This window comes from Oncorhynchus nerka, linkage group LG13 (genome assembly GCF_034236695.1).
Source record: "Oncorhynchus nerka isolate Pitt River linkage group LG13, Oner_Uvic_2.0, whole genome shotgun sequence".
NCBI classification, from domain to species: domain Eukaryota; kingdom Metazoa; phylum Chordata; class Actinopteri; order Salmoniformes; family Salmonidae; genus Oncorhynchus; species Oncorhynchus nerka.
Window position 1 is genome coordinate 30,318,201 of NC_088408.1, and position 15,872 is coordinate 30,334,072.

Here is a 15,872-nt window from a genome sequence, read left to right on the forward strand (position 1 = left end):
CCTTCCTTCTTCTCTCCATTCCTTACCTCCCTGCTCCATCCTCCATTCCTCCCCCAAGACACAATAACAATCCAGTAATTAGTTTGGTTTCAACTGCGTTAGCAACATCAGGGAGAGAGAGGGGAGGGCAGAGAGAAAGAGAGGGAGAGTGAGAGAGATTGGTCTGTTTGCTGGATAGAACACAGTTTAAAGAATCCTTCTGATTCCAAGCGGATTAAAAGCAATGATGCAATTGACCATTTTTTGCCACCCTTGATCTAAAACCAGTTGTGAGCAGTCGTGAGTACTTATGGGATCTGTTGGATATTTACACCAATCTTGATCTAAAAGCAGTCGTGAGTACTTATGGGATCTGTTGGATATTTACGTCAATCTTGATCTAAAAGCAGTCGTGAGTACTTATGGGATCTGTTGGATACAATCTTGATCTAAAAGCAGTCGTGAGTACTTATGGGATCTGTTGGATATTTACGTCAATCTTGATCTAAAAGCAGTCGTGAGTACTTATGGGATCTGTTGGATATTTACCTCAATCTTGATCTAAAAGCAGTCGTGAGTACTTATGGGATCTGTTGGATATTTACGTCAATCTTGACTAATTACAACATTTAGGTGATGACAGTTGTCACAACTATTTGAGTTTATTAAACAAACCTGTTGTCAAGTCTTTAAATACCACATTTGCACTAAGATTGTAATTGTTTTAGATGATATTGAATATATTGCGTTTTATCTATTTCAAATGGATATGTCTAATGCTTTTAGATGACTTTGGCCTACTTTAGAATGAATGAATAATGATATTGTGTATTTGACATATTTCAAAGTATTATCATTATTTTGTTTTCATACTGTAGAGTTGGATATGATGTGTCAGCGTTATGCGTAATTGGATAACTATCGGTTGTTATCCATCCAAGGCAAAGTGAATCAAGACAAGAAACAAGTTATGTCTTTTTGAGATCACCGAGTATCAGTCTTTATAAAAGGAAAACCAATATGATTGTATTGTATGCTGCTCTACACTGTGAGATTGCGAGGTTTGCCATGGAAACGGTGGACAGTGGCGCAGAGATAGTGACTGTGTGATCTGGTAGGCGAGGGAGAAATCTTCAAGCATCGCGAATGTTATTATTTTACAGAGCTGACATAATGTTGAATCGGAAAACATAGACATATTTTTTTCACAACGGTAAGGGGAGGTTATGTCAAACTTGGTGGTGTTAGTCAGACCAAGTCTTCACACGATATGGTGGACGTCGTTAAAATGAGGGTCTGATGCGATTCACGGGAGACACTTTTAGTTAGCCTACTGTGGTTAGGCTATGTCATCACGTCATTAATTCCCCTGAAAAGCAATGACAGGGTTTTCCTTTCGTGACATCTCACTGAATATCTGAAGCTAAACACTCCCTGTCTGCTTGCGCACTCAAGGATCTAGTGCGCTTTGGAGAAACATAGGATTACGGATTACCTTCACTGAGACTGGAACTCTTACTCAGGTTCCAATATGTCTCTAAACCGGGTTTACACGGACACGGAGCAGTCTGCAGAGGATACTGGAGAATGTTCGGCCACAGTCTCATCCGACAACGGGCACGGGGCAGGTCGTACGCACGAGGTGACCGTGCGCAACACCGGCTGCTGCGTGTGCCTGCCGCGCATCATGCGCCTCACCTTTGCGCCCGAGTCCCTCGAGCAGCTCTACCAGGTCTACTTCCGACGACAGCGACAGGAGACTCTTCTCGTGCTGGTGGTGTTTGCGGCGCTTTTCAACTGCTATGTCATTGTCATGTGCGCAGTGGTGTACACAACAGACAAACGTACAATGATCGTGGTCGCGGCAGTTGGACTTGCTGCGGATATTGTACTCTACACGCTTTGCCGACTGCGCAAGCTCCCCGCGACGCCTGTTGTGCGCGGTGCAATACCATACATACTCTGGTTGATGATAGCCGTGCACGTGCTGTGCTACCTGGGGCTGAACTACCAGCTTTTCCCCCAAGCCAGTGACACAGCGGGCTGGCAGGTTTTCTTCAGCTTCTCCTGCTTCCTGACACTGCCCCTGACCCTGGTCCCTCTCCTGCTGCTCACAGCTCTGTCCTGTGGGATCCATACCCTGGTGGTGGGGGTCACCATCGCCCAAAGGCACCAGGACAGCCTGCAGGGAACCATACTGCTCAGACAGGTAAAGGAGAGGTGGATGTGGGTACAGATTGGGATGGGGTGGGTGGAACAAAGGTGGGCAAAAAGGGAAGGGGTGCTGGTAGGTGAGTGCTCAGCAAAATCAGGGTATACATTTAACTCGGAAAGTATTACATTTACACTATTTTCAGTGAACATATGAATCCCACTGAACTGGTGTTAAAATAACACGTTTGAAAGTGTTAAAGATGTAACTCTATTGCAGTGTTCCACATTCAACTCTTAAAGTTTTCAAATGAACTTGATTGTGGTGTTTTCATAACTCTAATGTAGAGTAATATGCAACACCTACAGTGTAAAACATAACACTTGATTTAGAGTCAAATTGACTTACTTTGCTTAGTGCTGTCGCTGTTACGCTTTTTCAGTGTACAAAATGAACTTAACTCCTGAATCAACACTAGAAATGTTACATTGAAAAATCAACACTGGACAATTTGCTCTGTGGGAAAGAGGACAGGCGCAACACTGGCTGGTGAGATAGGGCATGATACAGGTGAGAGGACCTGAAACATCACACACACTCCAAACTCAGCTAATCACCATTAAGTTGCCTTTGTGTGTCAGGTTATGCAAGCCAGCTGTGCAGGGATCTGTGGGACAGCCTTCGAGCTGAGTGTAATTTTGGAAAATATTGTTGAACCTGTTCACTGTACTCAGTGAGAGTTGTCACTTAGGAACGCAACACTCCCTCTGCATCCCTCACAACCTCAGTCAGTCAGGACTTCGTTTTCAGCCACGTTATGTTCATCCCTTCCCCCAGCTCCTGGCTAACTGGGTGTTGTACCTTTGTGCGGTCACTGTGGGCGTGATATCATACTACATGGCCGACAGGAAGTACCGAACGGCCTTCCTGGAGGCGCGCCAGTCCCTGGAGGTCAAACTCACCCTGGAGGAGCAGAGCACCCAGCAGGTAGATATGTGTGCGCGGGCGTCTGCATCCGTGCGTTTGTGTGTATGTGTGTGCCCTGATGCCCGAGTGACCTGTTACCGGCTGTCTTCTGTAGCTGTTAGCAGTGTGCTGTCACCTCTAGCTGTTAGCAGTGTGCTGTCACCTCTAGCTGTTAGCAGTGTGCTGTCACCTCTAGCTGTTAGCAGTGTGCTGTCACCTCTAGCTGTTAGCAGTGTGCTGTCACCTCTAGCTGTTAGCAGTGTGCTGGATAACCCAGGACTGCTCTAATTGCAGTGTTTTGTCTCTGACTCTGGTCTAATGGGCTGATTAGACAGACTGTTGTTATCTTTACAGTAGAGGCATTGTTAAGGAGGTCACATACGTACTGAGGTATGCAGAGGTATGGGACCAGGGCTAATGTCTCTTTCCATCACTCCATCTTTCTTTCTTCTCTTGCCTTCTCCCCATCTCTCTCCTCTTTCCATTCTCTCTCTGTCATCTCCCCCTTCTCTCTCCTCTGTCTCCTCTCCCCTCACACAATCCTCTCTGTCATTACTGTCAAATTAACTGAGTCGACCCTAATTCACTGCAGCTGATGAGCCAATTATTATTGTGTCCCTTCCATCCTCTGTTATGCTTTTCCCTGACTGCTACTATTTGTAGAGCAAACAGTATGGGCCCTGGAGAGAGAGAGCGAGACAGAGGGAGAGAGAGAAATAAGTTAGAAAGACAGAATTCCCAGAGTGGCAAAGAGGCAGTGGAGGCTTCTGGGAGACGGGTGCAGCCAGCCAATCAGAACACATCTGACTGCTTCACATTGCCATGACGACGCGGCCCTGAGAGGATGCTCACAGAAATTATACTCCTGTCTCAAACATGCAGTACGCGCTGTGCGCAGGCACGCGCACACACACACACACACACACACACACACACACACACACACACACACACACACAAACACGTCTGTCTCTGTCTTTGTGTGTGCAGGAGGAGTTGTTGCTGTCCATCCTGCCCAAACACATAGCAGAAGAGATGCTGGAGGGCATGAAGAAACAGGCTAACCAGAACGAAGTGCAGCAGTTCAACACCATGTACATGTACCGTCATGAGAACGTCAGGTTCGACAATGTTAATATAACGTAATGCGAACGTGAAGATGTGCTATCATTCAGAAATACTCATGACAATCATCTGTACTTTAACACATGGAAATTGAGCGAACCTATTAAGCAATTTAGTTTTCTCTGCCTTCCCCTTTCTCTCCCCCTCTTCTCTCTCTCTCCCTCCCTCTCTCTTACAGTATCCTATTTGCTGATATAGTGGGTTTTACACAGCTCTCCTCAGCGTGTAGTGCACAAGAGCTGGTCAAGCTGCTCAACGAACTGTTCGCCCGCTTTGACAAGCTAGCTGCTGTGAGTTTCTCTCTGTACCAGGAATCGTCAACTAGATTCTGCCACGGTCCGATTTTTTTCTTGACTGGATGGTCGGGGAGCCGGAGCATAATTACAAATCATTTTAAATTGCAAATTGACAGTAAAATGCCCAAACAGATATAATATTTGACTAAACCATAATAATAAAAAATTATTACATTTGTATACGATCACGTGTCTTCTCTATAGGGAATAATTGGGAATAGATTTCCAAAATGAAAATCACTTGGAGTGGATTTCCTGGTGTTTGTACAGTCTTTTCTGTCCAACAATAAAAATAACATTTAAAAAATTGCTCATAAAACTTGGGGAGCCAAATAAAAACACCCACGGACCAAATTCGGCCCGCCGGCCGCCAGTTGGAGAACCCTGCTCTATACCTTGCTTTGTCTCATGGTCGTGTTTCTCTGCCTCCTTGTGTTGTTCTCTCCTTATCTCTCACAACAATACGTTATCTTAGGTGACTTTCACATTCATCCGACTCACCTATCTCTTCCATAAGGATACTTCTGCTGTCTTTAAAATACACTGTTTCTTTCTCTCGCAAACACACACATCTCATAACATACTGACATTCATATTATTCCTGTCATTGTGTCTCTACTCTCCTCTCTCTCTATATCCACCCTCCCTCCCTCCATACAGCAACACCACCAGTTGCGTATCAAGATCCTGGGAGACTGTTACTACTGTATCTGTGGCCTGCCTGATTACCGTGATGACCACGCAGCCTGTTCCATCATGATGGGCCTGGCCATGGTGGAGGCCATCTCGTAAGTGAGGGGAAGGAGGAGAGGAAGGAAAAGGAGGAGGAAGGGTGGGATAGGTGGGAGAGGAGGGTGGAAGAGTGAGCATGAGGGATGTGCAATTTAGAAAAGGATAGCATTTAGAAAAACTGAATTGAATGAACCCCTTTTCCGTCCAAACTCAGGTATGTGCGTGAGAAGACTAAGACAGAGGTTGACATGCGTGTGGGGGTGCACACAGGCACTGTGCTGGGAGGGGTGCTGGGACAGAGGAGGTGGCAGTTTGATGTCTGGTCCACTGATGTCACTGTGGCCAACAAGATGGAGTCAGGAGGGATACCTGGGTAAGAAATGTACAGCAAGACCACTGGCCCAGGGAGAGGTCACTAGTAATGTCTCTGAGTGTCACTTTCATTGCCAAGAGGGTACATAGACAGTGTGTGTCTATGGGTGTGCGTGTTCTCCAGGCGTGTCCACATCTCCCAGAGCACCATGGAGTGTCTGCATGGAGAGTTTGACCTGGAGCCAGGAAACGGAGGGGAGAGGTGTGAGTACCTGCTGGAGAAAGGCATAGATACCTACCTGGTGGTGTTCTCCAAGGAAACCACCCAGGTCAACGGACTCAACAGGGTAGTAAGTGATGACCTCTCTGTCTGGCCTGGTTCTATAAATGTAATGTTTTATATTCCTCGCTCTTTCTGGCCTGGTTCTGTACATTAAATGTTTTATATTGCTCTCTCTCTGTCTCTCTCCACTCGTCATTTTTCAGAATAGAATCTCTCCCCAGTTGATTAACACCACAGAGACCAATGGGAGTGTCGGTTCTGTCCGGGGCACGCCCACAGAGCGCAAACAGGAAGCAAAAACACAGGTACACCTAACCCCTAACTTCCATATTTTCTTTTAAAAATTTTGATTAGATTTGACTAATTGTATGAATTTCACTACGAGCCTATCCATGACCTCTGACCTGTGTTGCCTAGGTGACGAGCCCTCAGCGTCAAATAAAAAAGAATGTAGATGCCAGGGAGAGTGAACAGGAGCTGAACAGACTACTGCACCTGGAGCTGCTGGAGAGAGAGAACGAAGAGACGTAAGAGAGGAGGAGAAGGGGAAAGGGAGGACAGGCTGGGGGGACAAAGCAAAGAAGAAGGAAAAGTATATACCATCTCTCACTCTTTTGATCTCTCTCTCTCTTTCTATCAGTGCGAAGGAGCGTCGGACCAACCCTGTGTCCCTGCAGTTTGTGGATGGGGAGTTGGAGGAGCGTTACTCTGCAGAGAAGGAAAGACAGAGTGGTGTAGCTTTCTGCTGCAGCTGCCTGGTCCTCTTTTTCTCTGCAGGCATGGAGGTCCTCATAGACCCAATGTGAGTTCACACATTATATTCAACACAAAATATTAAATATACTGTACTACAACATAAACTACAACATAAACATAAACGTCCCTTTTTCAGGACCCTGTCTTTAAAACATAATTTGTAAAAATCCAAATATCTTCACAGATCTTCATTGTAAAAGGTTTAAACACTGTTTCACAAAATTGCAGTACTGCGTAAAGTTCTGTATCCAATTTTCAAGGAAAATAGACTAAAAGGGAAACGAGTAGCTCTCGTCGTCAATAAACTATATATTGATAACCAGTTGTTCAGAGACACAAAGATTAGTCCATGGTTATTTAAAAAATTACAAAGTTCTTATAGACGAGGAAAATAATTTAACACAATTCTAGCCCGGTTATGGATTGTAACAATGAAATAGAAAATCTATATTTTTTTATTGATCTTCAAATATAACTAATTGGAACACTCAATCACTAATTCAACATGATGATGATAAAAACTCAGTAAACAGAAGACACAGTGGATGGTGTGGTGTGTTTATTTATTTTATGTTATTTGTTATATTTGGGAAAGTGTGTCGTTGAGTGACCTTGTACCTAGCCGGTGGGGCTTCCGGTGGGCTGCCCCCACCCAGGCAGTGGCAGTGATGGCAACACTTGCTGCAGTAACCCATGGGGAGGGGGTCACACTCGGACATTCAGAGAGGGGGAATATTATTGTGGCCCTGGTGGCACAAAATCATAAGTCTGACTGCATGGAGATGCTTGGGAATATGGTCAATAGGGGGGACCATGTTGTGGGTGTTTCAGGGAAAAGGTGTATATTTGGCCTCCATCATCTAGGACGTGACAATGGTTCATAAAATCTTTCCATTTCTGCCCATTCTTTTGCACAGTCTTGCAGGCCTTCTCATACAGCTGCAACTGTATATGCATTCATAAATCAAGACCTTTCTTGAGTTGGGCTCTGGGATGGTGCAACTGTTGAGAATGTGAGCCTGTGGTTGAGTGTGTGGGTGTATGTGCGTAACCCACAACTGTTGCGCACATACAGGAGTAAAAGATGTTAGGGACAATATAGGATGATTCACAATAATTGTTCGCTAATATAATAATTACTTGTAATTTTGGTAATGGCGAGACTGGTGAGAGGTAAAACCCTTTGCATAAACTGCCTACATTACAACAAATATTAATAGCTAATTATGGAAAATAAGAAACAGGATTTTAAATATATATTTATTTTGATGGCCAAATATAATACAAATCGAGGTGAGGGCGATGGAAATGCATTTGGCGGTTGATCTACTTCTGTTCTGTAAATGGCACTGTGTTCTCTTTTCGAAGGAAGGATCCCAGTCTTTTTAGGGCTATGGGATTCGGGGGTGGTCTGCCAGGCATTGGGATGACAACCCAACTCTGGATGGGGGCTTTTAGCGGTGGAATAGTGGGGACCAATTGGAGGTTTACTTAGTAGCAATGCAGATATCATGGTACAGCTATATAGACACTTAATCATCGTGTTACTTTTTAATGGTACGTAAACAAACATATATTTTGATAAATAGAATTGAAAGGTGTGTCTCATTATGGTAAGTGGTGAAATAAGTATAGCCAGTTAGAATTGTAATGGCCTAGCAGAGAATAAGAAAAGAAGATCAGTATTTACCTGGCTAAAAGAGAAGGAATATAATATCTATTGTTTACAGGAAACTCACAGTTGAAAAATATATGGCGAATAGAAATCCAAAATGGATGATGTTGAGAGAGATGGGAGGGGTTGAATGGAGGTGAAGGGTGGGACTAATAGCAAGATAAACCATGTAAAACATACGGGGTCTGTAAAATGTATATAGGTTCAGAACTTTTTGTGAAATAGCACAGTTACAAATATAAATCAAACTGGATGGACATCAGAAATAGAGGAAGGACTAAAAACAAACAAAAAATAACTATTGTAAAATAGACTGTGTCTGTAAAATGTATATAAGATGTATAAATTGAAGGTAAAAGCCAAAGTGTTTATTAGTTTACACCAATTGGGGGAAGGGTGGTAGGGTTTGAGGGGAATAATAAAGGTATATTCTTTAAAAAGTATGTATATCTATATAGGTATATATGTGTATATATATATGCATACGTGTATGTATGTGGATATATATATATTTACCCAAAAATATATGGGGAATGGAAATGATGCAGACAATTACATTGATGGAAGCAACAATCTTTCCGCAATATTAAGCTGATCCACCCCTTAAAGAAATCATAAAAATTTAAAAAACACTTGTTTCCTATGACTGTTCAATGAACCATAAACAATTAATGACCATGCACCTGTGTAACGGTTGTTAATTTTATTTTTATTTGTAACTTTATTTAACCAGGCAAGTCAGTTAAGAACAAATTCTTATTTTCAATGACGGCCTAGGAACAGTGGGTTAACTGCCTGTTCAGGGGCAGAACGACAGATTTGTACCTTGTCAGCTCGGGGGTTTGAACTTGCAACCTTCCGGTTACTAGTCCAACGCTCTAACCACTAGGCTACCCTGCCGTCCCGTTAAGACACTAACAGCTTACAGACGGTAGGCAATTAAGGTCACAGTTATGAAAACTTAGGACTCTAAAGAGACATTTCTACTGTCACTGCAAAACATCAAAAGAAAGATGCCCAGGGTTCCTGCTCATCTGCGTGAATGTGCCTTAGGTATGCTGCATGGAGGCATGAGGACTGCAGATGTGGCCTGGGCAATAAATTGCAATGTCCGTACTGTGAGACGCCTTAGACAACACTACAGGGAGACAGGATGGAGAGATGATCGTCATCGCAGTGGCAGACCACGTGCAACAACACCTGCACAGGGTCGGTACTTCTGAACATCACACCTGCGGGACAGTTACAAGATGGCAACAACAACTCCCTGAATTACACCAGGAACGCACAATCCCTCCATCTATGCTCAGACTGTCCGCAATAGGGCTTGTAGGCCTGTTGTAAGGCAGGTCCTCACCAGACATCACTGGCAACAACGTTGTCCATGGGCACAAACCCACCATTGCTGGACCAGACAGGACTGGCAAAAGTGCTCTTCACTCTCAACGCTGTGTGTTACAGGGAAGACATCCTCCTCCCTCATGTGGTACCCTTCCTGCAGGCTCATCCTGACATGACCCTCCAGCATGACAATGCCACCAGCCATACTGCTAGTTCTGTGTGTGATTTCCTGCAAGACAGGAATGTTATTGTTCTGCCGTGGCCAGCGAAGAGCCCGGATCTCCCATTGAGCACGTCTGGGACCTGTTGTATCGGAGGGTGAGGGCTAGGGCCATTCCCCCCAGAAATGACCATGAACTTGCAGGTGCCTTGGTGGAAGAGTGGGGTAACATCTCACAGCAAGAACTGGCAAATCTGGTGCAGTCCATGAAGAGGAGATGCACTGCAGTACCTAATGCAGCTGGTGGCCACACCAGATACTGACTGTTACTTTTGATTTTGACCCCTCCTTTGTTCAGGGACACATTATTCCATTTCTGTTAGTCACATGTCTGTGGAGCTTGTTCAGTTCATGTCTCAGATGTTGAATCTTGTTATGTTCATACAAATATTTGCACGTTAATTTTGCTGAAAATAAATGCACTTGTCAGTGAGAGGACGTTTCGTTTTTTGCTGAGTTTAGTATGTGTGCCTCTGTCTGACAGGCTGGTAGTGAACTATGTGACCCTGGCGATTGGAGAGGGGTTGCTGCTCATTCTCACTATCTGCTCCATGGCTGCCGTCTTCCCTCGTGTGAGTCTCCTCTGATGATGATGATAATGATGGAGGTGGGGATGATAATGGCAGTGATGATGGTGATTATAATAATGTTTGTCTGTGTCTGTGTAAAAGATGTTCTCGAAGAGGCTCGTGTCGTTCTCGATGTGGATCGATCGAACCCGTTGGGCACGGAACACCTGGGCCATGGCAGCCATCTTTGTTTTAACCATGGCTGAGATTGCCGATATGGTGAGCCAATTTTTTCAGCTTGTGTGTGTTCTTACCTTGTTGCCATCATACTCTTCAGTGCCTTCTAAACGATTTGTGTCTGAGTACCTATCCGGTTGTGACGAGATGGAGTACAGCTAAGACCGGAAGTGATTTTTTTGTAACAGGTTAGGAGAGCATTTTAGCTAACCCTAAACATTTTCCTAACCTTAACCTGCTATGTTAATTGTCCTAACCTGCTGCGTAAGTTCTCCTAACCTGCTGCAAAAAAATGACTTTCAGTCGTAGCTGTATACCACCAGAGAGGAAGAGGCGAAGCGACAGGTTTCCCTCTCACCAAAATCTGTCCAAAGTAAGCCCAATGCGTTTCAATGGGCTTATTTTGGACTTAAGCTTGTCGCCTGTCTTCCCGCCTTTGGAACAACAACTCCCATTGTTAGGGCGGAGACATGAGCATTTCATCATTATATACAGGTTTCTGATACCACGTAGTCAAAACCTACCCATCCCCATAGGGGTCCATTACAGAGAGTTAGCTGTCTCTCACTGCCTGCACGCTCATTTGGAAGGCCCAACAGGGACAGCCTGTTCCACACTTTACTGCTTTTTCTGTAAGGCAGGAACAGGACTCCCAAATGTCAAGAGAGGAATTATCAGTGGCGCAGAGATGTCTAGTGGAGCATAGAGAATGTACGGCCACTGCAATGTTGCCCAAATTATGCTTGAGTTCAAATATTGCTTTAGTTTTGTTTTTGTTTAAATGTTACACTGACGTTTTTTGTAACATTACATGTTAACATAGCATTAGGGGAGTTATAGTGCATGCCACTACTGGAGTATTGCCTTAGTTTATGGATTGAACATTTCTCACCCCAACCCCTCTTGACATTGTAGCTGAGCTGTGTCCAGCCTCCCTTCCTGTTCCTCAACACCAGTGCTGGCCTCAGCAGGGAGTCGCTAGGTGACGGAGGTTGTGCAGAAAACCCTAAACACTACAGCTATATGGCGGTGCTGTCGCTTGTGGCGACCACCATGCTGGTGCAGGTGAGCCACCTGGTCAAGCTGGGGCTCATGCTGCTGGTCATTGTGGCAACGGGCGCCGTCAACATCTACAGCTGGAGGGATATCTACGACCTGTATGACTTCATACGATTCACCAGCTACAGGTGAGGAACTATAATCCCTCAAGTGGTGCTAAAAACATGTACTTACATGGTAGTTATATTGGCAGGTAAAGTAGAAAGCTGTGGATACTCAATGTGTTCTCTCTCCCTCTCGCATCCTCAGGATGTCTATGGTCCCTTCCAAGTACCTTATGACAGTGATGATCATGATCATGATGATCTGCTTCTACTACTTTGCCAGACATGTGGGTTACCTCCTCCTGAACATCCTCACAATCACACCTCCTATTCACATTGAGTCAGACGTCCATGAGCATGAGCATCAGCCTCGAACTCGTCGATCATACAAACTGAGAAAGACTTGCTGTTGTTACTGATCCCCCTGACAGCACTAGTCTGTGTGAGCTTGCTTGAAACACTCCCTCTCTTTCACTCCACCCTCCTCTTTTTCACCAGGTGGAGAGGCAGTCGCGGAAGCTTTTCCTGTGGAAGATTGAGGTGCATGACCAGAAGGAGAGGGTGTTTGAGATGAGGCGCTGGAATGAAGCGCTGGTCACCAACATGCTGCCTGAACATGTAGCCAAACACTTCCTTGGTTCTAAGAAGAGAGACGAGGTGAGAGAGGGACAATTAAAATACAAACAAAAAGGGAGCGAGACTCAAAGAAAGGGCATTCAAAAAATACAGGAAATTGTAAAAGGATGTATGATGAGCTTGAGTGTTTTTCTTACCCATCAATTTTGTTTCTCCTCTGTAGGAGCTGTACAGCCAGTCATACGATGAGATAGGAGTGATGTTTGCCTCCATCCCCAACTTCTCAGACTTCTACACAGAGGAGGGCATCAACAATGGGGGCATAGAGTGTCTGAGGATCCTCAATGAGATTATCTCTGACTTTGACTGTGTGAGTGATCTCTCGCTCTCTGTGTGTGTGTGTGTGTGTGTGTGTGTGTGTGTGTGTTTTAGTACAGTAACTGCATAATTAACTTCCTTGCTCCCCTGCCAGCTGTTGGACAGGAATGAGTTCCGCTTCATCACTAAGATTAAGACTATAGGAAGCACCTACATGGCTGCATCTGGAGTCACACCCGAGAGCAACACCAACGGATACTGCAACCGCCCGGTAACCACAGCAACTGACAACACAGAATACATCATCAAGCTCAATGTATATCAGCATGACTAATGGCGTTGATGATGATGATTGTGATGATGATAATGATGAAGGCTCTATTTCTCCCCTTCAGATAGAGGAACAGTCATTGTTAGAACGTTGGCAGCACTTAGCTGACCTGGCAGACTTTGCTCTGGCCATGAAGGTCACTCTCACCAAACTCAACGACCAGTCCTTCAACAACTTTATGCTACGCATCGGTAAGTGTGTGTGTGTGTGTGCGTGTGCCTGCGAGCGTGCGTGCGTGCGTGTGTGTGTTTGAGTGACATGTCTCTTCTTCTTAGGTCTGAATAAGGGCTCGGTTTTGGCTGGAGTGATTGGTGCTCGTAAACCTCATTATGACATCTGGGGCAACACAGTCAACGTAGCCAGCAGAATGGAGTCTACAGGGGTGATGGGCAACATCCAGGTAACACACATTTCCTCACCTGTCTACTACCCTCCTCTCTTTCCCCCTTATTTTCCCACCTCAGTCTTTTCCCTTCTTCTCCTCTCTTTAATCTTGATAAACAGTTTTCCTTCTACGTCCTATAATGTCCCATTTTTATCCGTCATTACCCTATGATGTGCTTCCCCCAGGTGGTGGAGGACTGTTATGACATCCTAAAGGAGTACGGATTCCGCTTCGTCAGGAGAGGCCCCATCTTTGTCAAGGGGAAGGGGGAGCTACTAACCTTCTTCATGAAAGGGAAAGACAAAACTAGTAGCAACGGCACTGGTCCCACCACTACTACTACCCTTCCTCACCAAGTAGTGGACCATTCCTGATCCTGACCCACACCTGCTGAAACAACAGACAGTAAATAGATTACACACGGATTCATCATTCTTATGTAACATCCTATAGAAATGCTATGACAGATCAAACTTAAAAATCATAGACAAGTGTACAGTTAATGCATAGGCAAGTATACTGTTTCGACAAGCTAAGAAAACAAAAACACACTCAATTCTGTACTAGCCGCTTCTGGATTCTATGGTAACTGATAGTTCAAGTGAAAAATATAAAATCATACCTTTTGATGGGTGGGTACATGTACAAAATATGAGCTTTTGTGTATATATTTAGATATAGGCAACTACTTCATAGAACAACATATCACTACACCCTAAGTCCATATTGACATCAACTAAACTCACTAGTGTGACAGTTTGCCTTCAGTATGATTATCCTATATGTTCTTTTATTGTTTTTAAACAGTCAAGCTCGGGTTTTGTAAGATAATGCCGCTTGAAAGATTTTGTATTTATAATGTGTTGATAAAAAATGTTTTCATTCACTTTTTACGAGGTTTGTGTGGCGTTTATTCTTTACATGTAATGTCTTGGTGGGGCAAACAAAAAATTGTGGGCTGCTTGCCAGCTAATCCACAACACTAAACAATACATGATTTGCACTATAACGGTGACAAATGTGACAATCAGTGCCCACAAACTGTTAAGGCCTACATAAAGCTGCCCCAACAGCAGAGTCCCAACACCTTACCACTGCTACACCTGGCTATCAGCGGAGCCTTGTCTGGCAGCAAAACAGTTCATTCAGCCTCATTTACTGTCTTTTAAAAAAACATAGCTGAGATGGCTGACTTGCTTAAACAAATGATGTTTCTACTGACAATTGAGATGTACAAACTATGGCATAAGGGGATGACAAGCGGATAAGAGGCAATCCGTAATTTCGATTAAGACATTAATGAGCGAGCGACGGCAGATATAGTCAACATAACTATTTTTTTTCAACACTTTCGAAATGTACAGCGACAGAATTCAGAACATGGGCCGTTCTTACAGTGTTCTCCCTGTACAACAAATCAGAACCGTGGGATAAATAAAAGGGGCATATAAACAGACAATGAAAGCTCTTACAATTTTAGATGATTACATTGTTCTAAACCAGGTTATAGGCTACATGTGCACCACCAAATTAGAACAGTAGGAGAACTGAAGAGGTGAAAATAGCACAAATTATTAGGGTGAGGCACATTGAACACTGTTTGGGTCGTTGCGTGTCAAAAAAGAGGCATGTCATATAGCACTATTTGACGTGTTAAATAGGCTTTTCATTTGACACGTCAAAAAACACAATTCTATAATAGAATGTTGTGTGTGCTGAATTTTCACGTGCAAGCCCAGCGCCACCACGGCTATCAGTAGCACTGTCAAATCTGTACAAAAAAGGTCTGCAAACAAGCACACACCGGGCCACAAACAATGTGTTTACAATACCTCGTTGGTGAAAATACACCAAATTATTAGAGTACACATGGGCTACTAACGACTTACTACACAACATACACTTAGTATTACTTTCTTAGCTACAGTATACATATCTCCCTTGCATATTACATCCTTATGCAGCAGCATACAATACATTATTGGACTCACCTTGTGAAGGTGGCACAGCAGGTCTTCGTGGGCAAATTTTGTCATCAAAGTGGCATTTTCTGGATTTATGGTGAGAACTCTGGAAAAAAAACACACAGCCACTCCACCGATAAGTCCACTATAATTGAGAATTTTAATAAGCATTTCTCTACGGCTGGCCATGCTTTCCACATGGCTAACCCTACCCCGGTCAACTGCCCGGCATCCTCCACAGCAACCCGCCAAAGCCCCCACCATTTCTCCTTTACCCAAATCGAGATAGCTGATGTTCGGAAAGAGCTGCAAAATCTGGACCCCTACAAATCAGCCGGGCTAGAGAATCTGGACCCTCTCTTTCTAAAATTATCTGCCGAAATTGTTGCAACCCCTATTACTAGCCTGTTCAACCTCTCTTTCGTATCGTCTGAGATTTCCAAATATTGGAACGCTGCCGCGGTCATCCCCCTCCTCAAAGGGGGTGACACTCTAGACCCAAACTGCTACAGGCCTATATCTATCCTACCCTGTCTTTCTAAGGTCTTCGAAAGCCAAGTTAACAAACAGATTACTGACCATTTCGATTCCCACCATACTTTCTCCGCTATG

The 15,872-nt window shown here is 44.2% G+C and overlaps 1 protein-coding gene across 1 annotated transcript; it reads left to right on the forward strand.

The window, feature by feature from the left end:
* The first annotated feature begins 495 nt into the window (after positions 1–495).
* LOC115139332 (adenylate cyclase type 3-like) lies at positions 496–14,187 on the forward strand. The gene is made up of 20 exons (XM_029676578.2): positions 496–2,188; positions 2,969–3,118; positions 4,088–4,218; positions 4,401–4,512; positions 5,179–5,306; positions 5,465–5,623; positions 5,747–5,912; positions 6,049–6,150; positions 6,263–6,372; positions 6,486–6,647; positions 10,322–10,409; positions 10,509–10,625; positions 11,499–11,770; positions 11,892–11,973; positions 12,185–12,343; positions 12,486–12,632; positions 12,735–12,851; positions 12,976–13,102; positions 13,187–13,311; positions 13,482–14,187. The coding sequence occupies exons 1-20, from the start codon at positions 1,511–1,513 to the stop codon at positions 13,668–13,670; spliced, it is 3,321 nt and encodes a 1,106-aa protein (XP_029532438.2). The 5' UTR covers positions 496–1,510; the 3' UTR covers positions 13,671–14,187.
* The last annotated feature ends 1,685 nt before the right edge of the window (positions 14,188–15,872 follow it).

What these genes read in the sequence shown, in the direction of transcription:
- LOC115139332 (XM_029676578.2), top strand. Translation starts at nt 1,511, where the DNA reads ATGTCTCTAAACCGGGTTTACACGGACACGGAGCAGTCTGCAGAGGAT. An exon ending in GCCATGGTGGAGGCCATCTC is followed by an intron (nt 5,307 to 5,464) that starts GTAAGTGAGGGG and finishes GTCCAAACTCAG; the next exon opens with GTATGTGCGTGAGAAGACTA. An exon ending in TCAACGGACTCAACAGGGTA is followed by an intron (nt 5,913 to 6,048) that starts GTAAGTGATGAC and finishes GTCATTTTTCAG; the next exon opens with AATAGAATCTCTCCCCAGTT.